We start from the raw sequence: 26,870 nt of genomic DNA, 5'->3' as shown, positions 1-26,870 counted from the left end.
CATCTCAGGTTACAGCCTGCGCCCCGAGCCCCTCTGCTCCAGCCAGCGCTTTCGTTTTACAGCTGGCATGACATCTGTATGGGGTTGGCTATTCATCGACTGGTTCAGCAGGCTGAACCCATGACAAGGTGTTCAAAAGCTGTGTAAACATAGCACTTCTGGAGGTGGTTAATGCCATGGGGGTACCAGGTGCATGTCTTTCCCAAACGAATCGGTCCTACCACTTTAACACGGCCTCCGCCGCGCGGGGCTACGCCCCCTTGACGCTGGCGGGGCGGGAGCGCCGTGCGTCTCTCTGGCAACCGGACGTCTCCCTCGCCGTCCTCCTGCTCCGGATCTCTGTTCCCTGACGCGTTGTAGTTGCCGGGGAGCGGCGCCAGAGCGGGCGGGGTAAGGGAGGTTGGCCCTCGCCACGCAGCGGAGCCGGAGGCGGGGGCCGTGAGAGCGGCGCGTAGGGACGGGTGGGCTGGGGCGGGGGGAGTCGCGGTCACCCCTCCCGCCGGTAGGTGAGCGCTGGGGCGCGGGCTCGGTCGCCCAGCCTGCTGTCAGGGCTTCCCTGTCCCCCCCGCCCCACCCCTGAACATCCCTGTAGCATCATGGCCTCTTCCTGGGAGGCGGAAGGGACTAGGTAATCGTTTTGCCTAGGTTCCTCGTGGGCCCACTCTCGAAGTCATCCGGGGTCAGGCTCCTGGCGTGGTTGTCGCGACATAGCGCGTGGCGTTGGTGGAGGCCCGAGCGCCTTCTCTGCCGTTCCTTGCCAGAGCGCAGGGGGCTCCTGGTGGTTGCTCCCCCGGGCTCCTCGCTGCCGACAGTTCAGCGGCATGTCCATCTCCATCTTCGGCTCCTTTTTTGTCTCTTACGTTCGGGGAATTGCTGTGGAGGGCCCTCCCGACCGCCTCTGCCGGCACAACTGCACCAGCCGAGCTAAATTTACCAATAATTAATTTAATAATGAGGATTTTCAACTGTTACAAGCGACTAGAATTGGCTAGATCAGGCACCACAGGCACTGGTACCGCTCACGCCTGTTTTGCAGTGTGAAAAGGTCGTCTGTGCTCAGCATGACTGCCTTCTGTAGTGGCGATAATGACAACAGGGAATCGTTTGGATCTCGCCATCTCCCCGGAATTTGTGCCAGGGCAAGAGGCCTTCACCTTGGATTAGCTTGCTTTCAGTTGTACGGAAGACTTTAATCCCTAGAGGTTAGGGAGTCCTTTAAAGCTTTATTCAAATACAGGGAGAGTCCACAGACTGTATGATTACAGACAAAAAGACAGACCCCTGAGTCTTCATATACTCTGTAAGCTTGATTTCAACTTGCTTTACCAACATGAATAAAAATGAGTGTGTGTGAAACTTTGGTGTCTCATAGTAAACATTTCTGCATTGTGGAATCTGGCAGTTTAAAACACTTTAGGAAGGAAAGTGTTTTTAAAACACTTTAGGAAGGAAAAGATAGGAACGCTACATAATGGACTGTGCCCTCCAGAAGAGAGAAACTGTAGCAGTGTTACCTTACATCTCCCTAGCTAGTCCTGGAAACTGAAGGCTTCTTGTATTCCAGTCCAATATCTTGGTTGTAGGAATGTATTTAACTACATTGTTTACTTGCATTAATTACAGTGCTACATTAGTAAAGGTGATTTGACTTTTCAGTGGACAATTAGATGTAGCAGGAACGGCAGATAGTGTTAGGTGTACGTGTGGAAGTCCACTCTCTCTCACTCCCTTGCACGGCAGTTTTTATTCTTGGGAGAGGCATCTCCAAAGAAAGTGCTTTTGGCTCAAAGATATTTTCTTCTGAATTAGCATCTCTCTGCTGTTGCTTTCTGTGAAACATAGCTATGAACATTTACTAGATTGAAATTGTAAAACTCAATTGTGGGATGAACTGCAAAAAGACTAAACAGCAATGTTGAAGCTGCTTATGAGGATTATCTACCCTGAACCTTATCAGTGATTGTAATTTACTCATGAATATGTTTTAGCTTTATTAATAGTTGTGTATGAATCAGGCCTAGAGCCTGGGAGGCTGTGATTCATCACTTTCTTAGAGATGGTTTGAGTGTGTTGTTCATTGTATAGTGTTCTGTCTACATTAACTGAATTGTAGGCTTTTGTGCTAGGTATGCATGAAGGACAACATGCTTTAATTCATGTTTCTTTGCCTCTACCTTCTTTAGTATTACATTAATGCATGATATGAGACACTGTGGTAAAGGGGATCTCACCAAATAGGCCTTGTAAGGTGGACTGCAAGCAGATGAGTGCCTGCTGCTGTCAGAAAGTTTCAGGCTGCATTTCAGAGGAGTAGCAATTGTGGATGCTGGGCTTGTCCTCACTCCTTCAGTGCATGTGTTGTGCATTCCCACCTTGATGAACTGAGCTCTCTCAAACAAAAAGGATGAGGGTATAACAAAATACATCAGAAGGTTGACAAAAGTAACTTGAGCCCCCCAGAACAAGACAGACATCCAAAAAATGGAGTTGAGCAGAGGATTACCACGATGGTCAGGGGGCTGAAGCACTGGTCTGGTAAGAAATTGGGGCAGCTGTCTTCAGCCTGGACAATAGGTGGCTCTGGGGCCATCTAATAGCAGGCTGCCTGTACCTGTGAGAAGGTTATAAAAAAGACAGACTGAGGCTCTTTAGTGTATTGAAGGGTGGGAAGATGAGAGACAACAGCCATAAGCTGAAAGAAGAGAGGTTCGTAATGTATGGCAAAATATATGGAGCCCCCTGCCCTTTCCCTGGGAGGCCAGTCAAACAGTGAGACAGAATGCCCAGAGGAGCTGTGATATCTCCATCTTTGGAGGTTTCTGTGGGAACCCAAGGGAGTAGTTAATGGAATGTTTAGCTGGCTTTCACGTCCACGTGGGAGCCCAAAGGGTGATAAGTGATGGGACATCTTCTTGTACCTCAGAACCATGTGAGAAAGAATGGGAGTGTGCACTCAGTCCTCTCATCCAGGTCATTAACAAAGCAGTTGGGGAAAAAAAAAGTCTGTTAGACAAAACAATGGGTTTGAGGATTGGTAGGCTGTGGGCAAGTGAAGTAAAGCATGTACAAAGCTCTCAATAAATAGCTGCTGGTTCCGCAGTTCGAGGCCATTTGGCCACTTGCAGCAGTGGTGACCTTTGCAAGCTGACCTGTCAGTTTGTGTTTCAGCTCACTGTGGTGGGACTGGCTGGATTGGGCCCACTCTATTTTCTTGATACTCATGAACAAAGCCACAGGTTTTCAAATGATGGCTGGATAAAGCTCTGAGCAACCTGGTTTCACCTAATAGCTAACCCTGCACTGAGCAGGGGGCTAGGTAAGAGACCTCCTTAGGACCCTTCTAGCTGCAATGATCTGTCATCCTATCAGAAAAAGGCTGATCTGGATAAGCAAAATCTAATGTAGAAAGTGACACCTAGATGTCATAAATTGAAGTGCAGTTTATAAGCACTCTTCTGACAACCTTAGCTTTGGGAAGATCCTGCTGTTAAGGGTGTGATGATGCCAGCTTATTCATCTCCTCCCCTGGCTGGAGCAGAAGGCAAAATTCTGGCTGTGAGAAATACAGAGAAGACAATGCAAGGTTGGTAATGTTACTTTACTTCCTTTCATGGAATCACTGAACCACGGAATTGCCTAGATTGAAAAAGACCTTGAAGATCATCAAGTCTAATCATTAGCCCAACACTGACAAATTCTTGACTAAATCATATCCTTAAGCATCTATGCAGTTCTTAAGTACCTGCAGGGATGGGGACTGCACCACCCTCCTGGGCAAGCCGTTCCAATGCCTGAGAAAGTGAAGAAGTTCTTCTTAATAGCCAACTTAAACTTCCCTTGGTTGAGATAAGAGGAGTCTAATGAAAATAATGCAATGTACAATACCATGCAAATTAGCAAACAAGCCAAGCCAGTAAAACCAATCAGCAAACCAGCCAATAAGTGGAAAAGGACAGCATTCAAGCCAGCAGGCAGCAATTACAAAGAAGCCAACATCCTAAACCAGAAACTGGAAGAATGCCTTGGAAATAGGAAGCCTCTCTTGTTCCAGGTGGAAGTCCAAGCCCCCAATGCTTTTCTCCTGCTAACAGTTTCATTCTAGAGCTGAGAATAGGTGGCTCTGGGGCCATCTAATAGCAGGCTGCCTGTACCTGTGAGAAGGTTATCAAAAAGACAGACTGAGGCTCTTTAGTGTATTGAAGGGTGGGAAGATGAGAGACAACAGCCATAAGCTGAAAGAAGAGAGGTTTGTAATGTATGGCAAAATATATGGAGCCCCCTTCCCTTTCCCTGGGAGGCCAGTCAAACAGTGAGACAGAATGCCCAGAGGAGCTGTGATATCTCCATCTTTGGAGGTTTCTGTGGGAACCCAAGGGAGTAGTTAATGGAATGTTTAGCTGGCTTTCATGTCCACGTGGGAGCCCAAAGGGTGATAGGTGATGGGACATCTTCTTGTACCTCAGAACCATGTGAGAAAGAATGGGAGTGTGCACTGAATCCTCTCATCCAGGTCATTAATAAAGGAGTTGGGGGGAAAAAAAGTCTGTTAGACAAAACAATGGGTTTGAGGATTGGTAGGCTGTGGGCAAGTGAAGTAAAGCATGTACAAAGCTCTCAATAAATAGCTGCTGGTTCTGCAGTTCGAGGCCATTTGGCCCTCTTGCAGCAGTGGTGACCTTTGCAAGCTGACCTGTCAGTTTGTATTTCAGCTCACTGTGGTGGGACTGGATGTTGGTGTGGTGTTGAATACTCATCAGCAACTTCAGCTGAACCCATGACAGGAGCCCAAAACTGAACGCAGTGTTTGAGATGGGGCCTCACTAGTGCTGAGAGCAGGGGTAAGATCATAGCCCTGGTTCTGCTGTCACACCGTTCCTGATACAGCCTGGGATGCCTCTGTCCCTCACGGCGACCTGGGCACACTGCTGGCTTATGTTCAGCTGGCTATCAACCAACAATCCCAGGTCCTTCTCTACTGAGCAGCTTTCCAGCCATTCTTCCTCAAGTTCCTGCTGACAGGAACTGTTGTGGCCAAAGCGCAGAACTCAGCACTTGGCCATATTGAAACTCATACAGTTGCTCTTAGCCCATCGATCCAGCCTGTCTAGATCCCTCTGCAGAGCCTCCCTACCATCAAGCAGCTCAGTGCTTCCACCCAGCTTGGTGTCATCTGCAAACTTGCTTAGGATAGGATAGGATAGGATAGGATAGAATAGAATAGAATAGAATAGAATAAACCAGGTTGGAAGAGACCTTCAAGATCATCGCGTCCAACCGATCATCCAACACCACCTAATCAACTAACCCATGGCACCAAGCACCCCATCAAGTCTCCTCCTGAACACCTCCAGTGATGGTGACTCCACCACCTCCCTGGGCAGCCCATTCCAATGGGCAATCACTCTCTGTGTGTAACCTAACCTCCAGCCTAAACCTCCCCTGGTGCAGCCTGAGACTGTGTCCTCTTGTTCTGGTGCTGGCTGCCTGGGAGAAGAGACCAACCTCTGCCTGACCACAACCCCCCTTCAGGTAGTTGTAGAGAGCAATTAGGTCACCCCTGAGTCTCCTCCAGATTAAGCAACCCCAGTTCCCTCAGCCTCTCCTCACAGGGCTGTGTTTCAAGCCCCTCACCAACTTTGCTGCCCTTCTCTGGACTCGTTCCAGCAAGTCAACATCCTTCCTAAACTGAGGGTGCACTCAATCCTCTCATCCAGGTCATTAATAAAGATGTTAAACGTGACTGGCCCCAGTACTGAGCCCTGGAGAGCACCACCCGTCCCTGGCTGCCAACTGGCCTTAACTCCATTTGCAACCACTCTTTGGGCCCAGCTGTCCAGCCAGTATTATACTCCACAAAGAGTATGTGGATCCAAGCCTTGAGTATCCAGTTTCTACAGGAGAATGCTGTGGGAAATGGTGTCAAATGCTTTCCTGAAGTCCAGATAGACAACATCCACATCCTTTCCCGCATCTACTAAGTAGGTGACTGTCTTGTGAAAGGAATCAGGTTTGTCAAGCAGGGCTTGCCTTTTGTACGCCCATGCTGACTGGGCCTTATTATCTGGTTTTCCTATATGTGCTGCTTGAAGGTACTCAGTGTGATCTGCTCCATCAGCTTCTCTGGCACGAAAGTTGAACTGACAGGCCTGTACTTTCCTGGACCCTTCTGGCCTTTCTTGTAAATGGGTTGTCACATTGACTAAATTCCTGTCTGCTGGGACCTCCCCAGTCAGCCACAACTGCTGGAAAGTGGTGGAACGTGGGTTGGTGAGCACCTCTGCCAGCTTGCTTAGAATCCTTGGGTAGATTCCATCTGGTCCCATAGACTTGGGTGAATCTATGTGGTGCAGCAGGTCACTGACCATCTCTTCCGGGATTGCAAGAGGATCATTCTGCTCCTGGTGTCTGTCTATTAGCTCAGGAGGCTGAATTCCCAGAATACAGCTGGCTCTATTACTAAAGACTAAAGCAAAGGCAGCATTAAGCACTTCAGTCTTTCCCTCATCCTTAGTCACCATATTTCCGCCTGCATATAATAGAGGATGGAGGCTCTCCTTGGCCCTTCTTTTGCTGTTGCTGTACTTATAGAAAGACTTCTTACTGTCTTTTACAACAGTAGCCAGGTTAATTTCTAGCTAGGCTTTGGACTTTCTAATTTTCTCCTTGCATAGCCTGACATCATGTTTGTCATCAGCATGTGTAGCCTGCCCCTTCTTCCAAAGGCCATACACTCTGCTTTTTCCTCTGAGAAGCAGACAGAGCTCCCTGTTCAGCCAGACAGGTCTTTGTTACTAGCTCATCTTACAGCACATACAGATGGCCTTTAAGACTTCCCTCTTGAAGAATGCCCAGCATTCCTGGATTCCTGTGCCCTTCAGGACTGCCTCCCAAGGGACTCTGTCAAGCAACTCACTAAACAAAGTCTGCCATTCAGAAGCCCAAGGTGGAAGTTCTGCTGTCTCCTGTTGTTGATTTTCTAAGTATGGCAAATTGTGATCCTTGGTAGACTCTGTAAGGGATTTCTCTTGGGGTTGTTATCTTCTACAGTCACTGAGTGGTCTGCATGAACTCCCTTAATTCAAAACAAAGAAAAAAACTACATGTATTTAAGTCTTGCTTAGAAATAATAAATTCCCTGTGCTTTACATTGGGTTTTGTAAACATTACCCAGTAACTGTAGGTATTTCTGTCATGGAGTGTATTTAAGGGGAGACATGAGATGTGTGCCCATTCATGAAAGATGATTAGCTGGGTAGTGTGAAAGGTCCTTCTAACTAGTGTCTTTGTTTGCATTTGTCCAGTTGACAAATGCAGGGTTTCAGTCCAAATCTTAAGATATGATATTCCTTGAGTTGAAATTTAATTTACTTCCGCCTTATTTATGTAAAATGCTTTCCAGGGGCCACTTTTTTTTTTGTCTGCTTTGACTGTTTTCAAATTCACATCTTGAAACTTTTCTTTCCTGTCATGTTGATTGTGCTGTAGGATCATGGCAGGAAAAGTCAAGTGGGTAACTGACATCGAAAAATCTGTTCTGATAAACAACTTTGAGAAAAGAGGCTGGATCCAGGTGGCAGAAAATGAAGACTGGAATTTTTATTGGTAAGCACATGAAAAAATGCCAATTTCTGTATTTGTGAAGCATTTTAGTGTATCAAAATGCATGTTGAAAAATGAAAGTTGCTGCAGTTACCAATCAACTTCAGTGCTCCTAAGAGTGTAACATTGTGGTGGTTTGAAAGGAAAGGCTCTGCTTTCCCTCCCCCACTGAGAAAGAGACCACAGCTAAACCCAGTCGGAGAAATGAGATTATATTTTACAAGGAAACAGATTCTATGTAACACAACAAACACAGGTATTTTACAATATATACAGGAATATACAGCAAATGAACTCAACCAGAAACCAGACCCCCCACAGAGGGGGCTTCCCCCTGTGCCCTCTTCACCCCCTACCTCCCTTCTCCCCCAAAGAGGTAGAAGACTAGAAGAAAGGGGAGTTAGTACAGCAAACGAAGGCCTATGCACAGGGAGTTAGTTCTTATCTTTTGGCAAGAAGCCCAGAAGCAGATCCAGCCGAAAGGGACAGCGAAGAAAGGAAGACTGAGAGAAAGTTCCAGCTGCACTGGGACTATCCTCACCTCCCACAATTACTTGGCCAATGAAATTCGTTTGGAATACCAAAATATTTTACAAACATTTAGCCAGTGTGCCCCTTTCTTAAAGGCACAGTGTCAAACGGCCACAAACACGATTTCATGGCTTCTGCAATTCCTTAGGCTGTTGCTGGTCTTCTGTTGAGATTTCCATTGGTAGATTCTTGTATCTGTGCAGGCCTGCTAAAGTCATTATGGTCCTCAGGGTAGAAGGTCCCACCTGCATGGATCCATTCCAGTGCTGCTGGTCTCCTGTACCTTTGCAGTCTGTCAGAGGTTTTGAAAAGAGGTGGAAAGTCAGTGACCTGTGGAGACACTGATCATTTCTTGGAACACTGGCTGTAAAAATCCCAGGGGAAATGCTGTGCTCAGTGGGGTTTTGTTTTGAAACACTACACCTGATTATTTGAGGGTTTTGTACACACTAAGGAGATTTGTTTCCTGTACTGTTGGATGGGATTTGTGGCCTGAGGGGTCCTTCTGAATGTGTCTTTTTCTCAAGTTTTTCTGACAGCATAAGCAAAATAATGCAAGAGTACAGAGTTCCAGTGTAAATACTCTTTTATTGATGTACTGGAAGCTTACCCTGTTACCAGAGTCCAGGCTCCTGTAATAAAGAGAACTGTATTTTTCTTCTCCTTCATGACAATGATTTATATGCAGACCAAATTACTCAGCATTTCAGTACTGAGAGTGAATGTGGAATTAAATGAAGATAATGGTGAAAGGAGGAGAGTAGTCTGTCTTGTTTGGCATTTGTCTAAGACTATGAATGCTGTCCTGGAATGCAGCAATCTATTAATTGGCAGAAACAATAGTCTTTAAGTAAACCAAACAATTGATATTGTCCTTTTCAAGTAAGACAAAATGGCAGTTTGTGTTGCCAAATGTACCCTTTATGAACCACTTATTTTAATGGGTAGGAATCCAGTAATCTGCCCATGTTTTGTCATGCAGTTTGGAGTGAGTGGGGGAACAGGACACTCGTGAAAATGTTTTGTGACTGCTTTTGGTTTGGTTTTTTTCAGTTCCTGAAATGATAATGTAGAAGATAGGTGGCATTCAGGAAAGACTAATAAATTTCCAATGTGAGACACTTAATACAGAAAATTCCTGGTATATATAGCTCTAACCTTCAGTGAAAAATGAAGTAGATTTGAAAGTAGATTTAAAAGAAGCATAGATGTGATGCTGAGGAGCGTGGTTTAGTGTGAAGTTGGCAGTGCTGGGTTAATGGTTGGATTTGGTGATCTTGTAGGTCTTTTCCAACCTAAACAATTCTAGGATTCCCACAAAGATGAAAGCAGAACCTTTGCCTCCCTTACCCACTGGACATTGCATTTTCACTGAAGGCTGCATGAACAGCAGCACTTTTGGGGGCTTTGGATGTGTCTTGTCTCCAGACTACCAAATGTAGATAGCTGATTTGATAACCTGCCTCTAATCTGCCATTTACAGGTGTTTTTAGCAAGATCTCTGAATCATGCTTTTCAATTCATATGCTTGAAGTCCTTCACAATCTGCACAGCAAGGCAGTCAGGAGGAGGTTGGGTTTGGTTTTTGTTTGTTTGGGGGTTTTTTTTGGTAGTGTGTTTTGTTTTGTTTTAAATAGGAAAGCTGAGTTTCCAGAAAGTGAAGTAACAGGTTTAGAAAGATGCTTTTTAATCATTCAGGTGTGCATCAGTCATTTTCAAGGCCCTTGCTGGTGGGCTGACCTGACTGTCAACAAGCACAGAGTTCAGTTAGGACCATGTCCTCCTTCACTTTCTGCACCTATTTCAGTAGCAGTAGAGGGATCAGCAAAACCTCTGTCAGGAGGCTTTGCTAATAGAAGTAGTGTTGGATTGTCGCTGCAGCAAGATATTACACTATGAAGAGAAATGAGAGAAAAGGTGAAGTGAAGGTAACAAAACAATCCAACTTTGTCTTCCAGAATTGTCTTTCTTGGGAGAAATCATGTGGTGTCTGTCTTTGTTCTCAGGATGAGTGTACAGACAATCAGAAATGTTTTCAGCGTGGAAGCCGGTTACCGCCTCTCAGATGACCAAATCGTCAATCATTTCCCAAACCACTACGAGCTGACCAGAAAAGATTTGATGGTAAAGAATATCAAGCGATACAGGAAAGAGCTTGAGAAAGAAGGAAGCCCTCTTGCAGAAAAGGATGAAAATGGGAAATATATTTATTTGGGTATGTGATTCTTATTATGAGTGTCAGGCTTTTACAATCTTTTTTTTCCCCCTATGTCTTAGCTTTTCTGTGCATGAAGCACCGAGCCCCTGAAGTCTTAGAACATCAAAGTGACTATCCTGAAATACTCTGTCCCTGTCAATAAATAAAGTGCACTTTATCCTAGATTTGCTTGCTGCATCCTGCAAACCTAGCAGCCTTCCCTGTCGCTTTTCCTCCTTTTCCCTCCCCTCAAATCTGCCAATAGAGCGTAAGAAAACACAGGAATGGGGGAAATGATAAAAATGGGAGTAGTGAATGCTTAGTATAAAATACTATACTAAAATACTATATTTTCAAAGCTTTTCACAAACCACACTTTGAAGGATAATGGCTATTTACAAATTCAGAGGAATTAGAGGAGATGCCACTTGTTCAGGATCTTTGTTGAAATTGGAGACAATGCAAGAATAAAAGATTGAACATTTTTGTTTCTCTGTCATACTACTGCAGCACTAAGGCCCAATTTCTCCTGGAGAAGAGGAGACTCAGGGGTGACCTTATTGCTCTCTACAACTACCTGAAGGGAGGTTGTAGACAGGCAGAGGTTGGTCTCTTCTCCCAGGCAACCAGCACCAGAACAAGAGGACACAGTCTCAGGCTGCACCAGGGGAGGTTTAGGCTGGTGGTTAGGAGGAAGTTTTACACAGAGAGAGTGATTGCCCACTGGAATGGGCTGCCTGAGGAGGTGGTGGGGTCACCATCAGTGGAGGTGTTCAGGAGGAGACTTGATAGGGTGCTTGGTTGCATGGTTTAGTTGATTAGGTGGTGTTGGATGATAGGTTGGACACGATGATCTTGAAGGTCTCTTCCAACCTGACCTGACCTGGTCTGGTCTGGTCTGGTCTATTCTATTCTATTCTATTCTAATTCTATTCTAATTCTACTGTATTCTATTCCTATTCTATTCCTATTCTATTCTATTCTATTCTATTCTATTCTATTCTATTCTATTCTATTCTATTCTATTCTATTCTATTCTATTCCATGCTCCACTGCAGACTTGCTACTATTCAGCACTATACAAGAGAGAGCAAAAATCCAATTTGGGAGCACAGAAGTTCAGTTTAGTCTTTGTTTTGTGAAGTCCTTAATGAAGACTGAATTTGACAGTGCGGGATGAAGCAACATTGGATGAAGTGATAATGAAATAACTAAGGGTGTAGAAATAGATTTGCAAGTGGGCTTTTTTTGTGGTTGTGAGGGGGAGGTCTGCAGGGAAGATTGGTTGTTTTGGGGTTTTTGTTGGCTTTGGTTTGTGTTTTTAAATTATTTTGAAGATGGAAAACTGTGGGATTAAGATACTTTGCAATTATAATATTAATGGTGAAACCAAAGGGCCCTGGAACTCCATATGAGTGTCTTTAATTCAGAAGTGAAAAAAACCATCATCTGAAAATCTTACAGTGGAGCCAAAGCTAAAATAAACCTTTGCAGGACACAGCTGAATGAACAAATTCTTTAGAGGAGAAATCTGGAGGAAGTTGTAGAGCAAGTAAATGACTGCTAGAAAATAAAATAAACTAAACACAACCCCCCGCCCCCCACCGAACCAAACCAAACCAAAACCAAAACCCAACACAAACCAACCAAAAAAGCCCAACACCTGCCCTCCCCTCACCCCAAATCCCCTGTCAAAACAACTCTAAACCCAAACCAGCAATAAATCAGGACTAAGGAGGGTGAAATTGTTTTGGAGGTCAGAAAGCATTGAAGTGAAACAGATATGGGGTTACACTGAAGCTGATTTGCATCTTGGGAATGTGAAATGAAAGCGCTGTCCATCTGCGTAAGAATGAAGCAGTTCTGTATGGATGGAAGTGAAGGTAATCTGATAGAAGAAAGCAGGAAGTTATTTTCTTTAGATTTCATTAAGTATGTTAATATTAATTGTGGGAGCAAATAAGAGTGAGCAATGGGAGTCACAGGGAAATAAAAATAGAATAGAATAGAATAGAATTAACCAGGTTGGAAGAGACCTTCGAGATCATCGTGTCCAACCTATCATCCAACACCACCCAATCAGCTAAACCATGCAACCAAGCATCCTGTCAAGCCTCGCCCTGAACACCCCCAGCAACGGCGACCCCACCACCTCCTCGGGCAGCCCATTCCAATGGGCAATCACTCTCTCTGTGTAAAACTTCCTCCTAACCTCCAGCCTAAACCTCGCCTGGCACAGCCTGAGACTGTGTCCTCTTGTTCTGGTACTGGTTGCCTGGGAGAAGAGACCAACCTCCGCGTCACTACAACCCCCCTTCAGGTAGTTGTAGAGAGCAATAAGGTCACCCCTGAGTCTCCTCTTCTCCAGGCTAAGCAACCACAGCTCCCTCAATCTCTCCTCATAGGGAAATTACCGCATCCAGAGAGGAAGGAACATCAGCACTGACATTTTTGCATGCACAGAGTGGTTAGAGGAGCAGTGAAAACTGACATACAAAATTAAGAAAGTTTCAAGTTAAGTTGGAAGGGTATATAATGCTCTAATTTCGCAGTATATAGAATAGCATAGCATAGCATAGAATAGAATAGAATAGACCAGGTTGGAAGAGACCTTCAAGATCATCGCATCCAACCCATCAACCAATCCAACCCACCTAAACAACTAACCCATGGCACCAAGCACCCCATCAAGTCTCCTCCTGAACACCTCCAATGATGGTGACTCCACCACCTCCCCAGGCAGCCCATTCCAATGGGCAATCACTCTCTCTGTGTAGAACTTCTTCCTAACATCCAGCCTAAACCTCCCCTGGTGCAGCCTGAGACTGTGTCCTCTTGTTCTGGTGCTGGCTGCCTGGGAGAAGAGACCAAGATCTGCCTGTCTACAACCTCCCTTCAGGTAGATGTAGAGAGCAAAAGAAAATGTATTCATGTGAATGGTATTCATGTGTATTGTATTCATGTGATATCCAAAAGAAAATGTATTCATGTGAATTAAATACTATTAGTCTGAAGTTAGCAGCCTGCAACACTTTGCAATTGTTTGTCTAAGTAGAAAGGAGAATTTAAACGAGATTAAAAGCAACGTGAGACTTAATGAAGGTGAATTGTGACAGACTGGAGAACTGAAAAGGTGGGCATGGTTTTTAGTCTCTATGTATCAATAATCTTCCTGGATATGCTGTCCTTAATTGTGCACCTTTTTGCTCTCCCCTTAACTCAGATTTTGTTCCTGTTACTTTCATGCTTCCTGCCGATTATAATCTCTTTGTGGAGGAATTCAGAAAAAATCCCTCCAGCACCTGGATCATGAAGCCTTGTGGCAAAGCTCAAGGAAAAGGAATATTTCTCATCAATAAACTCTCCCAAATTAAAAAATGGTCTCGAGATAGCAAGACATCTTCGTAAGTTCCGAAAGCGCAAAGCCCTTGTTGTAGCAATGAGGTGAACCACATCAACGTGCTACTTGTCTGATGCATGGGAAAAGTATTCCATTATTATTGCTTTGCCATTATATAGTTAGTTTTGAATTTAATCTCAGTTGTTATCTGACTTCCTCCTTCAAGTAGGTTTTCATATGATTTGGTTTTGGTGTGAGAAGGTACGCAGACGTGTTTAATGAACTATTCTTTCAGAAACGTTGTTAAGGGAAAAATTGCCCCCAAATAAATTGTGCTGTTCGGTGGTATTGAATAACAGGAAGCAAGAGAAAAATATCTTCCTAAGCAATTTCAGTGTTTAATATCTATGAAATATCTTGTATAATTACTATCAAGAAACAGTGCATGTATATGAAATACATTATCCATTTGAAGTGCAAAATGAGACACCTCACGTTGGTGATCTACCTCCAAATAATGAAACAGGTTAGCAGGCTTTGCTTTCCTTTGCCTAGTAAAAGTTTTGATCACACAACTAATTCTTTTCCCCATATTTGAATGTTACAAAGTGTCTTGCTGAATATTATTTGAGCCTTTTTATTTTCTGTTTGACTTGTTCTGTTTCTCACAATCTGAATGCTATCTTAGCTTTTCACAGTGGTTTGCAATTGCACACCAAGCATGAATGCAAATATTCCAGGAGTACAAGTAATTGACTAATGAAGCTAACGCAGCAGGTAGTTTTTGCTTGTCTGAACCAAGCTCTAAATGCTCTTCAAGGAAAAGAGGGCCTTGTAGAGCTGCATTCTGAATGGTGTGGTCACCTACCCAAACTGAGATGAAACAGTTGATTAATCTTAGTCATCTGTTTAGTGTTTTCTTTTGGTATCTAATGCCTGCTGCCAAGTGTGCTTTGTTAACCAGTACAAACTGCTACATTGTCTTGGCCAAAGATGCATGTTTTCAGTCAGTCCAAAATTTGCAGACTGAAAGAAAAAGACTTAGCAGATTATATTGTTGGAATTGACACATTCTGCATCAAGAGAAGCGTAGCCAGCAGGTCGAGGGAGGTGATTCTCCCCCTCTACTCCGCTCTAGTGAGACCCCACCTGGAGTACTACGTCCAGTTCTGGAGCCCCTACTACAGGAAAGATACAGACATGCTGAAGCATGTCCAGAGAAGGGCCACAAGGATGATCAGGGGGCTGGAGGACCTCTCCTATGAAGACAGACTGAAAGAATTTGAGTTATTCAGTCTGGAGAAGAGAAGGCTCTGAGGAGACCTTATTGTGGCCTTCCAGTATCTGAAGGAGGCCTACGAGAAAGCTGGGGAGGGACTTTTTAGGGTGTCAGGCAGTGATAGAACTAGGGCTAATGGAGCAAAACTAGAAGTGGGTAGATTTGGATTAGATGTTAGGAAGTTCTTCCCCATGAGGGTGGTGAGGCACCAGAACACATTGCCTTGGGAGGTGGTAGAAGCCTCATCCCTGGAAGTTTTAAGGCCAGGCTGGATGTGACTCTGAGCAACCTGTTCTAGTGTGAGGTGTCCCTGCCCATGGCAGGGACATTGGAACTGGATGATCTTGGAGGTCCCTTCCAACCCTGACAATTCTGTGATTCGTGTTTTTCAGGTTTGTGTCTCAGTCCTCCAAAGAAGCCTATGTAATTTCTCTTTATATCAACAATCCATTGCTTATTGGTGGCAAGAAATTTGATCTGCGTCTGTATGTTCTAGTATCTACCTATCGTCCCCTGAGATGCTACATGTAAGGTTGCATATCTTGGTATTTCACTTGGAGAGAACATTTAATGCTGTCCAAATAATGCTGTGCTGGTTGCACACAGACATTTAACATATATGTGGTATCTTTGGATGCTCTTTGCCTCACTTCTTTTTGGGGTTTAACACATTTTCATGTCTTTTTCTTGCATTTAAGGTACAAGCTTGGGTTTTGCCGATTTTGCACAGTAAAATACACACCCAGCACAAGTGAACTGGATAACATGTTTGTACACCTTACAAATGTTGCCATTCAGAAACATGGGGTAAGTGTACCCAGTTACAGCATCACAGTATCACCAAGGTTGGAAGAGACCTCAAAGATCATCGAGTCCAACCTGTCACCACAGACCTCACGACTAGACCATGGCACCAAGTGCCACGTCCAATCCCCTCTTGAACACCTCCAGGGACGGTGACTCCACCACCTCCCTGGGCAGCACATTCCAATGACAAATGACTCTCTCAGTGAAGAACTTTCTCCTCACCTTGAGCCTAAACCTCCCCTGGTGCAGCTTGAGACTGTGTCCCCTTGTTCTGGTGCTGGTTGCCTGGGAGAAGAGACCAACCCCTTCCTGGCTACAACCACCTTTCAGGTAGTTGTAGAGAGCAATGAGGTCACCTCTGATCCTTCTCTTCTCCAGGCTAAACAATCCCAGCTCCCTCAGCCTCTCCTCACAGGGCTGTGCTCAAGGCCTCTCCCCAGCCTTGTTGCCCTTCTCTGGACACCTTCAAGTGTCTCAATGTCCTTCCTAAACTGAGTGGCCCAGAACTGGACACAGGACTCAAGGTGTGGCCTAACCAATGCAGAGTCCAGGGCACAATGACTTCCCTGCTCCTGCTGGCCACACTATTCCTAATGCAGGCCAGGATGCCATTGGCCTTCTTGGCCACCTGGGCACACTGCTGGCTCATGTTTAGGCAGCTGTCAATCAGCACTCCCAGGTCCCTCTCTGTTTGGGAGCTCTCCAGCCACTCTGACCCCAGCCTGTAGCTCTGCATGGGGTTGCTGTGGCCAAAGTGCAGCACCTGGTACTTGGATTTGTTGAACGCCATCCCATTGGACTCTGCCCATCTGTCCAGTCGGTCGAGGTCCCTCTGCAGAGCCCTTCTGCCCTCTAACTGACCAACATCTGCTCCTAACTTGGTGTCATCTGCAAATTTGCTGATGACTGACTCAACCCCCTCATCCAGATCATCAATGAAGATATTAAAGAGGCTGGTGCCCAGCACTCATCCCTGGGGGACGCCACTGGTTCTTGGGTGCTCTTTTGTAGCAAGAATGATTTTCTTAAATCGTTCAAAAAACATGGAATAAAAAGGTTTTATTTGTTACAGTTGTTTAGGTGGTGTTGGATTGGTTGAGGGGTTGGACACGATGATCTTGAAGGTCTCTTCCAACCTGGTTTATTCTATGTATTCATCAATGTGTATATTCTTCACCATCTGGTGGTTAAAATACTTCAGCTTAAACTTAAATACATTGTAGAAGGCTGCAGATGGAAACTATACAAGTTAATGAGCTGCACCTCTGTAATAGGCTGTGATAATCTTCAGTATTGACTTTCAGTAGTTGAAAGCAGGGTGTTTCAAGTCTCCTGTCATTTCATGCTAATATGCTCACTTAGCAGTTGATTCTGTGACCAGTGAAATTCTTGAAGCCTGGTTCCTGTGGGTTTGTATTTTATAACAGAACTTCAGTATTGCTTTCCTGACCTCCCCTTCCCTCTCCCTCTTACGTGCAGTTAGATCAGCATTCCTATTTCCAGCATTTACCTACCATCACAGTACTTACCAGCTTCTTCCTATGTTTCCACCACCCCCATTCTTATTCTCTGGGTAAGGGAATGTTCCAAGCTTGGAGATAAATGGTTGGTGCCTTGCCAGCTGGTGGCTTCCTCCTGACTGGACAGAGTTCTTTCTGCAGAACACTTTTGTCCTGGAATTTGCCATTGACACTCATGAAACATGGACATCTGATAGTTTTGACAGCACTTCCCTGGGTCATAACAGGCTGAAATTCTCCAGTGGGACGAAAGGCTAGTGGGTCAGGGGTGACATGGACAGATGGGCATACACTAATCACTGACAAAGCCTTGTTTCTTCAGGGAATCCACTTGATGATGATGACTGTCCTTTTTGCTTTTCCAGCGGATGTCTGTGATTTATAAACCTTGCCTCTGCGACAGCAATTGAAACTCCATTGTCTCACTTCCTAATTGCATAGGGTTTATTTTAAGTGTGTGGGAAATAAATGTGTGTGTACATGTGTGTACATGTACACTTATGCATGGTCAGCATCATTGGAGGTGTTCAGGAGGAGATTGATAGGGTGCTTGGTGGCACGGGTTAGTTGATTAGGTGGTGTTGGATGATAGGTTGGATGTGATGATCTTGAGGGTCTCTTCCAACCTGGTTTATTCTATTCTATATCTATATGTGTGTACAGACACAATCACACACCAAATACATGTAGTGTACATTGCAGCCTTGCTGAATGTGCTTGCCTGTTACTGTTCTACAAGATATGCCACATCTTGCAGAACTTGAAAAGTGTCAAGATAGGGGAAAGAGTAAAGTGAAGAAAGGAGGGCAAGAATAAAATGAAGGAAGGAGGGTAAGTCAGTATACCCATTGTAATGCTTGTGCTGCAAACAAAACATCAGTGATTCTTCCACTTTTTTGCAGCTAGAGATCTTCTTTGTAGCCTGCAATATTCTACTTCAGTATTTTTAATTAAACTGCTGCAATTGTGTAAAGCTCTACACAGTTGTAGGCTATTTTGGTTTGATTACTTGTTTGGAAACTCAGAGGGTTGGAACTTTGATCTCTGTTCCCTTGCTGGAATCTATTTTCAAGACATCTTTTTCCATGTAGCAAGTCCTGAGAACCACATTTAAGATCTTTATTTGTACAGTCCACTTTTCCAAATTTACTGAAGGGGAGAGCTGTAGAAAAAAAGCCTAAAAACAAACAGAGGCTTCTCCGACCTTGTCTTGAAGGAGGGCATATTTTGTTCCTCTGAGAACTTTCTTACCCTTAATGGGAAGGTCGTGAGTTCAAGCCTGCAGTGGGCACTAGTGTCCTCCCTACTCTAGTCATGAGGTCTGTGGTGACAGGTTGGACTCGATGATCTTTGAGGTCTCTTCCAGCCTTAGTGATACTGAATAAGCATTGTGTTTGTAGCAGTTATCTAATCCTGAGAAATGCTCTGAGGAGAACCTTTATAAAGGGACAAAGCATTTATCTTGAGAGTTACTTGCGGGCTCAGCATGCGTCTTTCCATCCGTAAGAATACAACTGGCTTGATCTTATCTTTCCATGCAAAGAGAATGTAGTGCAGAGCTTTGATAGCCTCTGAAAAGACATATAAATGTAAGGTGAATTCCTTTCTTCCCCTATTCTGTTTCAGTAGCACTTAGTGGATTTCCTGGATCAGAATTCAGGGAACATTTCACTGTCTGCTTGAATCTCAGTTTTGTCAGCGACACCACGAGGAGAACACAGCCTTTGCCTTGTAGAAAACAAGAAAGTCTCTTTTTAAATTAATAAACACAGGCAAGCACTTTCAAGGGCTGCATTTTAAACCTGCTAGTGTCAGAGAAATGTAGCTACTGCTATCTAATTTCTCCCTTATCCCTAGAGGAGGAAAAAAGGTCAATTCTTTCACATTTGAAAATGATCTATCCAAATCATAAACTATATTTTACTATAAAGCTGTCAAAGTACTAGTTGGGTTTTTTCTTCTAAGAAAGATTTACTATTTGATTTGCAATGTGTCATATCATAGTATCAGTCAGGGTTGGAAGGGACCACAAGGATCATCTAGTTCCAAGCCCCCTGCCATGGGCAGGGACACCCCACATTAGATCAGGCTGCCCAGAGCCTCAGCCAGCCTGGGCTTAAACACCTCCAGGGACGGCGCCCCAACCACCTCCCTGGACAACCCATTCCAGGGCTTCACCACTCTCATGGGGAAGAACTTCCTCCTCACCTCCAGCCTGAATCTCCCCACCTCCAGCTTCATTCCATTCCCCCTAGTCCTTATCACTCCCTGAGATCCTGAGAAGTTCCTCCCCAGCCTTCTTGTAGGCCCCCTTCAGATACTGGAAGGCCACAATTAGGTCACCTCAGAGTCTTCTCTTCTCCAGACTGAACAGCCCCAACTCCTTCAGTCTGTCCTCACAGGAGAGGTGCTCCAGCCCTCTGATCATCCTCAAGGCCCTTCTCTGGACACCTTCCAGCACCTCCAGATCCCTCTTGTAATAGGGGCTCCAGAACTGGAGGCAGTACTCCAGGTGGGGTCTCATATAAACATATACAGCTGTAATAAAAAGTTGTTTATATAGAGGGCAGTGCAAAGTAAAGCTGAAGTCTTCCCAAAGCTGTAAGCCAGAGTAAAACCAGTTTGCTGAGTGTGTTTTTAGGGCAATACTTGCATTTATGTGTAAGGGGGGGTTTTGTGTGAACAAACCAAAACTGCTTATCAAAAGCTTAGACTGAAGGAACTCTCTGACTCTTCAGGATGATTACAACCATATCCATGGAGGCAAGTGGACAGTGAGTAACTTACGCCTGTATCTGGAGAGCACCCGTGGAAAGGAAGTCACAAACAAATTGTTTGATGAAATTCACTGGATAATTGTGCAGTCCCTGAAGGCTGTTGCGGTGAGTACTGCTCCAGGAATGCTGCCAGCGATAGCCTTACAGCTGCAGGCTTCTCATAACCGTGGAAGTAAGCTTGCCATCAGAACTCCTGAAATCTGGTTTCTCCTATTTGAGTGATGGTGTTGGTGCTGATTGCTGCAATTCTGCTGTTGCTAGCTTTCTCTGAACTGACTGAACTTGAATCCTTTGGGGGTAGGAGCACTATCTGTGCGTATTGAAGTGGAAGAAAATCTTTCCTTGAGGGCTCTGTGAACTATTTGATATAACTTGATCCTGCCCTTGTGAATAGCATGAACTGCTGCCAAGGTGCATGACGTCATTTCAGCAATAACAAACATGCCAAAGGAAATACAGCTCTGGGGGACAACTTATCATAGAAAATGTATGACTATTAGTTCAGCAGAGTTGCATAACTTACTTTCACCTCCTCTGTACCTAAGTCACATTGTTACTATGAACTGTTACTAAAAAACCCCAAACAAACTAAACTACCAACCAGTGCTTTACTTAAGTGATTTACTAGTGTTTGAGTTTTATCCCATGATTACACTAGAGAGCAGATATCACTCTCTGTTATCACACATGGGGTAACTGAATAGCTTACTGGTGCCAAGGACTGCCCTGTTCCCAAGTGCATGGGCCTGTCACCTCTTTTGGGTTGGTCCTGGCACTGTCATGAGCGTTCTGCTGAATCGCCTCACTGAAGGACCAGGTGAACATCAGAACCAGTACAAGAAGGAGGGGCAAGGTCTTGAAGCTAGAATCAGTACAAACTAGGGAAGCATGGCTCAATTCAGCCTCTACTGTGCCATCATATTTGAAACCAGATGTCAGAAGAAAAGGGATTTAATCCAATTGTTAGCAGAACCTTAGAAGAGACAAACTGTTGAGAATTATTCAGTGTGAAATGTTTTGGTTCTTTATCCTTCTGACAATGGCAAATATAATGAGAGATGCTTGTTTCTCCCTCCCCCTTCCACCCCCCGAAGAACTGAAAAGCTTTTAGAAGTAGTCTGGGGAAAAATATCTCACTAACCCGCTTTTAAGGTTCACTTAAAAGATCTGATGAGATATGTGTAGAAGAAAAGTCTTATCATGCATACTGCAAATGTTTAGCAGATGCTGGAAAACTATTGATTCTCTAGAGAATGTGCATGGAAGCACAGCTTGGTCCTTGGTCTCTCTTGGCTTTCGGTATCATAGCTGCGGTGAGCTAATTAGAGTTTGTAAATGTATCTGGTAATTGTTTGACCTCAAGTTTCTGTGTAGTTATAATAATAATAAATATAATAATAATAATAATAATAATAATAATAATAATAATGAAGAAAGAAATGTATTTGATGAGGTCTCCTTTTTCTGAAGTTTAAAGGATTCACAGTGATGTGAAGCTGTTTTAATGTAAGTTTTAAAACTTCCTGGCTTCTCTTCATGCAGGCTTTTAACTGTTGTTATTAATTTTCCCAAATATGAAAATTCTTTGGTTTTTTATGCTGGAAACATAATGGAAAATTAATGCAATCCAGCACTTAGCATTAATGCCATAATTGTTATTAGAATATTTACTTACAGCTTGGAAAAAAGAGGTAATCCTGAACTTACTAGTTAGCAAGGGTGCATTAGAGTTGCAACACATAAAACTGTTCTAGAAGATGAATAATTTAATTGCATTTATGATTTCTAGCAAGCAAAGTTACTAACTTGATGATTGAAATATTAATGTTAATTCTTCATTTTAATGAAGTTTCACTGTTGATTTTGTTGTCTTTGTTTTTCCAGCCTGTAATGAATAACGATAAACACTGCTTTGAGTGTTACGGATATGACATTATCATTGATGACAGGCTTAAGCCATGGTTAATTGAGGTAAAGTTACATAAAACACAGGACAAAAAAGCTTCCCTCTTATTTCACAGAATAAAACTAAGTAGATTCCAGTGTAGTCCTTCTTCTTTTGAAACAATATATCACATTCCTCAGGTAAGCAGATTAGGACAAAGCATGTGCTTTTGTTTCCTCTTTGATGGTTCTGTCTGCTTGTCGATTTCTGTTTCATGTTTAAAGCCAACTGGACTTCAGAGGCAGTCTGAATGTTAGCAGCCCTATTAGATACTGTATCAGGAGCTGGGAAATTTGCATCGGCTCTATGGAGCACAACGTCAAACTTAAGCTTTAAATGCTGTTGTGGCCTTAATGTTACAGATTGAGAGGAAAGAAAAGAGGGACACAAACCATAATTGAGATGTTTGGAAGGTGTTTGTTTTTTTCCCCCACACAGATTTCTATTCAGTGTATTAACTTTGAATCTGTTACGTCCAACGTAAATTTTATCCAGCCCTCTTCCTTCTCAGTCTAATTGAAAGTGAAAGATCCAAGGTAAATGGACTTCATAAAAGAAAACCAGTATCTGTTTGTTGTTCTGATACCACTTCTCCATTATAAAGGTGGAAGATGAGATGTTTTATTTACCCCAGTTGTAATTAAAACAAGATGCTATGTAGTGCTTTGAATGGAGAGCAGGCATGTGTTTCTCCAGCTCACAATTTAACAGGGGAGAACTCAGAATAAGAACATACATTAAAGCTATTTAACTAGAAGAAACTGACAGTTTCCTGTTTTGTAAGTTAGTGAAAAATGAAACAAAAATCTCTATCTGATTCATTCTGCTGAGACTGAATCTCAGCAAAAAGCTTTGGGCTGACACTGCAGATGTTTAGTGGTGTGCTTTTATAAGGGAGAAGAAAAATGCCCAGTGGGGGATTCCTTCCAGTGTCTGAGAAACAGAAAGATGTGCTGTGAGAAGCTGGGTCTTGGTGTCCCAAACTGTACAACATAAGCATCACACATGCTGTTTGGAGAACTATTATACCACTACAAAAATAACACATTGATGCTGACTTTCTTTTCCTCTTTTGTAGGTTAATGCTTCCCCTTCTCTTACTTCCAGTACTGCTAATGATCGCATCCTGAAGTATAATCTTATTAATGACACACTTAACATTGCTGTGCCTAATGGGGAAATTCCTGACTGTAAATGGAATAAATCTCCACCAAAAGAGGTTCTTGGCAATTATGAAGTCTTGTAAGTTTTATCAGTGTTCTTTGTACATATAGATGGTTCTGAGTCACATCACTTTGGTGTGTGCTGTAGACCACAGAGATAAAGCGAGCTTCACTCTAATATGAAAAATGGGCAACAAAGTAGTGCTTTGGCTTTCTAGAGCTGCAATAGCAATGTCAGAGGTGGGAGCGTATTAAAATAGGGGTGCTGTGCCTCATCTCCAGATGGAATGTTACTTGTCTCATCACGGCGTCGCAGCGATGGCCAGGTATGGGCCCGACACTCCAGCACCACCCATTTTCAGGGCTAGTTGATTCGGCAGGTGAGTTGTTACACACTCCTTAGTGGATTCCGACTTCCATGGCCACCGTCCTGCTGTCTAGATCAACCAACAGAGAGGGACCTGGGGTGCTGGTTGATGGTAGGCTGAACATGAACCTGCAGTGTGCCCAGGCAGTCAGGAGGGCCAATGGCATCCTGGCCTGCATCAGGAACAGTGTGGCCAGCAGGAGCAGGGAGGTCATTCTGCCCCTGTACACTGCACTGGTTAGGCCACACCTCAAGTGCTGTGTCCAGTTCTGGGCCCCTCAGTTTAGGAAGGAGGTTGACTTGCTGGAGCATGTCCAGAGAAGAGCAACAAAGATGGTGAGGGGCTTGGAACACAGCCCTGTGAAGAGAGGCTGAGGGAGCTGGGGTTGCTTAGCCTGGAGAAGAGGAGACTCAGGGCTGACCTTATTGCTCTCTACAACTACCTGAAGGGAAGTTGTAGACAGGCAGAGGTTGGTCTCTTCTCCCAGGCAGCCAGCACCAGAACAAGAGGACACAGTCTCAGGCTGTGCCAGGGGAGGTTTAGGCTGGAGGTTAGGAGGAAGTTCTCCACAGAGAGAGTGATTGCCCATTGGAATGGGCTGCCTGGGGAGGTGGTGGAGTCACCATCACTGGAGGTGTTCAGGAGGAGACTTGATAAGGTGCTTGGTTGCATGGATTAGTTGGTTGGGTGGTGTTGGATGATAGGTTGGACACGATGATCTTGAAGGTCTCTTCCAACCTGGTTTATTCTATTCTATTCTATTCTTGTCTGATAAATCCCTGCCTGCACTGGCTGATAATCCAACAGCTAGACTGGAGGGATAGAGGCAAAGACAAGGTGTGTCTTCTACAAGTGTAAAACTTAAACTGAGTGCATATATAGGTGGTAGCTAAATAGATATAATAGCTATTGATGCAAATTGTCTCTCAGATCATAGAAATTATGCCTCTTGACTCCTCACAATAATGAGTTGTTAGATACTTTTTTAATTCTCCAATCTGTATTACAGGGAAAAAAGGAAGAAAACAGATCCTTTATTGGAGCATCTGGAGGGTGTGTCTAGGATTGATTGGTCTTGTGCAGAGGCACACTGATTTATATCCCATGTTGATAACACATTTTCTCACATTTTCTGAGCAAATGTTCAGATGGGTTCTCTAGCAGTAGTGGTACCATTGTTCAGTATGTCAGGAATGTGATTTTGTATGTAGTTGATCCACTGGTTCGTACTCAAATACTCTTTCTGTGGACTAGTAAGGACAGTTAAAGATAAGTGTTGGCTGAATTAGGATTCAAACTGTAATGAATGCTGTATACATGGCAGCCATGCTGCCAGCTATACAGTAGTGTAATTTTGTAGATATTGCAGCTGTTCTACAAAATGTTGTAGTATTACCTTTAAAGAATTGTGATTTTGCATCTATAGCAAATTTCTGCTTGGGATTTGCCTAGCAGCTGAGAGGTTGATATATACTGAGGTTATCTGAGGCCATAATGGTCTGAGACTAATTTAAAGAACTACTTGTCACTGTGGTTAAGTGTTACAAAACAGATGTCATCAAATGCATTTAATTTAAGCACATTGCTGTTTGTTCACCTCATTCTTTCCTCACTCACTCTCTGATGCAGCAGTAGAGTGTTTTGACACTGCAGCTAACTGTCCTATGTGGAAGCAATAGCATAAGACTTTATTAAACTGCCACAGGTCTGATGTGCCTGCTTAACCACAGACCTACACTGTGAGGAAAAATACAGAAGTACATGGGAAATGTTACAAGCATCCAATTGCACAAAATCAGCTGTTCAACCAAAGCTGCCAGTTGCTTTGTTTCTTTCACAAAGCTGCTGAAGATACTTCAGTAGATCTGTGTTGTAACAACACGTGGCGGTGTATTTCCTTGCATATCAAACGATGCATGTTGAAACCTGTCTGTAGAACAGCTTCAAATGTAAAACAGCATTAAATGGCAGTGCTAGATACCAAGCAGAACAGAATGTTCAGGCCCCACTCTTGTTTGTGCAGTGAATGTCAGGAGGGTAGAAAGGCTCTGCAGAGGGACCTTGACCGACTGGACAGATGGGCATGGCATTTAACAAGTCCAAGTGCCGGGTGCTGCACTTTGGCCATGGCAACCCCATGCAGAGCTACAGGCTGGGGTCAGAGGAGTGGCTGAGAGCTCCCAAACAGAGAGGGACCTGGGGGTGCTGATTGACAGCTGCCTAAACATGAGCCTGCAGTGTGCCCAGGTGGCCAAGAGGGCCAATGGCATCCTGGCCTGCATCAAGAACAGTGTGGCCAGCAGGAGCAGGGAGGTCATTCTGCCCCTGTACACTGCACTGGTTAGGCCACACCTCAAATCCTGTGTCCAGTTCTGGGCCCCTCAGTTTAAGAAGGACATTGAGACACTTGAAGGTGTCCAGAGAAGGGCAACAAGGCTGGGGAGAGGCCTTGAGCACAGCCCTGTGAGGAGAGGCTGAGGGAGCTGGGGTTGTTTAGCCTGGAGAAGAGAAGGATCAGGGGTGACCTCATTGCGCTCTACAACTACCTGAAAGGTGGTTGTAGACAGGAAGGGGTTGGTCTCTTCTCCCAGGCAACCAGCACCAGAACAAGGGGACACAGTCTCAAGCTGTGCCAGGGGAGGTTTAGACTTGAGGTGAGGAAAAAGTTCTTCACTGAGTGAGTCATTCATCATTGGAATGTGCTGCCCAGGGAGGTGGTGGAGTCAGCGTCCCTGGAGGTGTTCAAGGGGAGATTGGACGTGGCACTTGGTGCCATGGTCTAGTTGTGAGGTGTGTTGGGACAGGTTGGACTTGATGATCCTTGGGGTCTCTTCCAGCCTTGGTTATACTGTGATACAAGGCGCTGAAAGGGTTGTCTTGTTTTCAGATACGATGAAGAGATGGCACAAAGCGATGGGCATGAGCGTGAATTGCGAAGTCGTGCTGGGCAGTCCGCTGGAGTAAAAGGAAATCGTGCAAGAGACTCAGGAAAGCCTGTACTGACCACCTGGAAGTGATAGGAGAAAAACCAGCTGCAGTCTTGGTAGGAAGACATCATGAACAAAAATGCCCTCTTTTAACAGATTCCTCTACGTTGCTACATTGCATGTGGGAAATACTAAAAGAGGGTAGTACAGCCGTTGAACAGAAGGGAAATAAACACTCTACACCCAAGACCTTTACTAGCTATACACTGACACTTGATTGTTACAATAATATGTATAATATGTATATATCTTTTGGAATACTTGTGTTTATATATATATACTTTGTACAAACTAATATTAAAGACCTTTCTTTATAAAATGGCAATTTAAAGAAAGCATTTTGAAGAACCCCCTTGC

At 44.2% G+C, this 26,870-nt stretch overlaps 1 protein-coding gene across 1 annotated transcript; it reads left to right on the top strand.

The window, feature by feature from the left end:
- The first annotated feature begins 301 nt into the window (after positions 1–301).
- TTLL1 (TTL family tubulin polyglutamylase complex subunit L1) lies at positions 302–26,870 on the top strand. The gene is made up of 10 exons (XM_054173894.1): positions 302–390; positions 7,486–7,602; positions 10,137–10,345; positions 13,551–13,731; positions 15,339–15,473; positions 15,645–15,753; positions 20,012–20,155; positions 21,935–22,021; positions 23,074–23,237; positions 26,414–26,870. The coding sequence occupies exons 2-10, from the start codon at positions 7,490–7,492 to the stop codon at positions 26,541–26,543; spliced, it is 1,272 nt and encodes a 423-aa protein (XP_054029869.1). The 5' UTR covers positions 302–390; positions 7,486–7,489; the 3' UTR covers positions 26,544–26,870.

This window comes from Dryobates pubescens, chromosome 27, assembly GCF_014839835.1.
Source record: "Dryobates pubescens isolate bDryPub1 chromosome 27, bDryPub1.pri, whole genome shotgun sequence".
NCBI lineage: Eukaryota > Metazoa > Chordata > Aves > Piciformes > Picidae > Dryobates > Dryobates pubescens.
Note: the sequence above shows the minus strand (reverse complement) of the source record. Positions and strands in the feature narration are given on the sequence as shown.

What these genes read in the sequence shown, in the direction of transcription:
- TTLL1 (XM_054173894.1), top strand. Translation starts at nt 7,490, where the DNA reads ATGGCAGGAAAAGTCAAGTGGGTAACTGACATCGAAAAATCTGTTCTG. An exon ending in AGTCCCTGAAGGCTGTTGCG is followed by an intron (nt 20,156 to 21,934) that starts GTGAGTACTGCT and finishes TTGTTTTTCCAG; the next exon opens with CCTGTAATGAATAACGATAA. An exon ending in TTAAGCCATGGTTAATTGAG is followed by an intron (nt 22,022 to 23,073) that starts GTAAAGTTACAT and finishes CCTCTTTTGTAG; the next exon opens with GTTAATGCTTCCCCTTCTCT.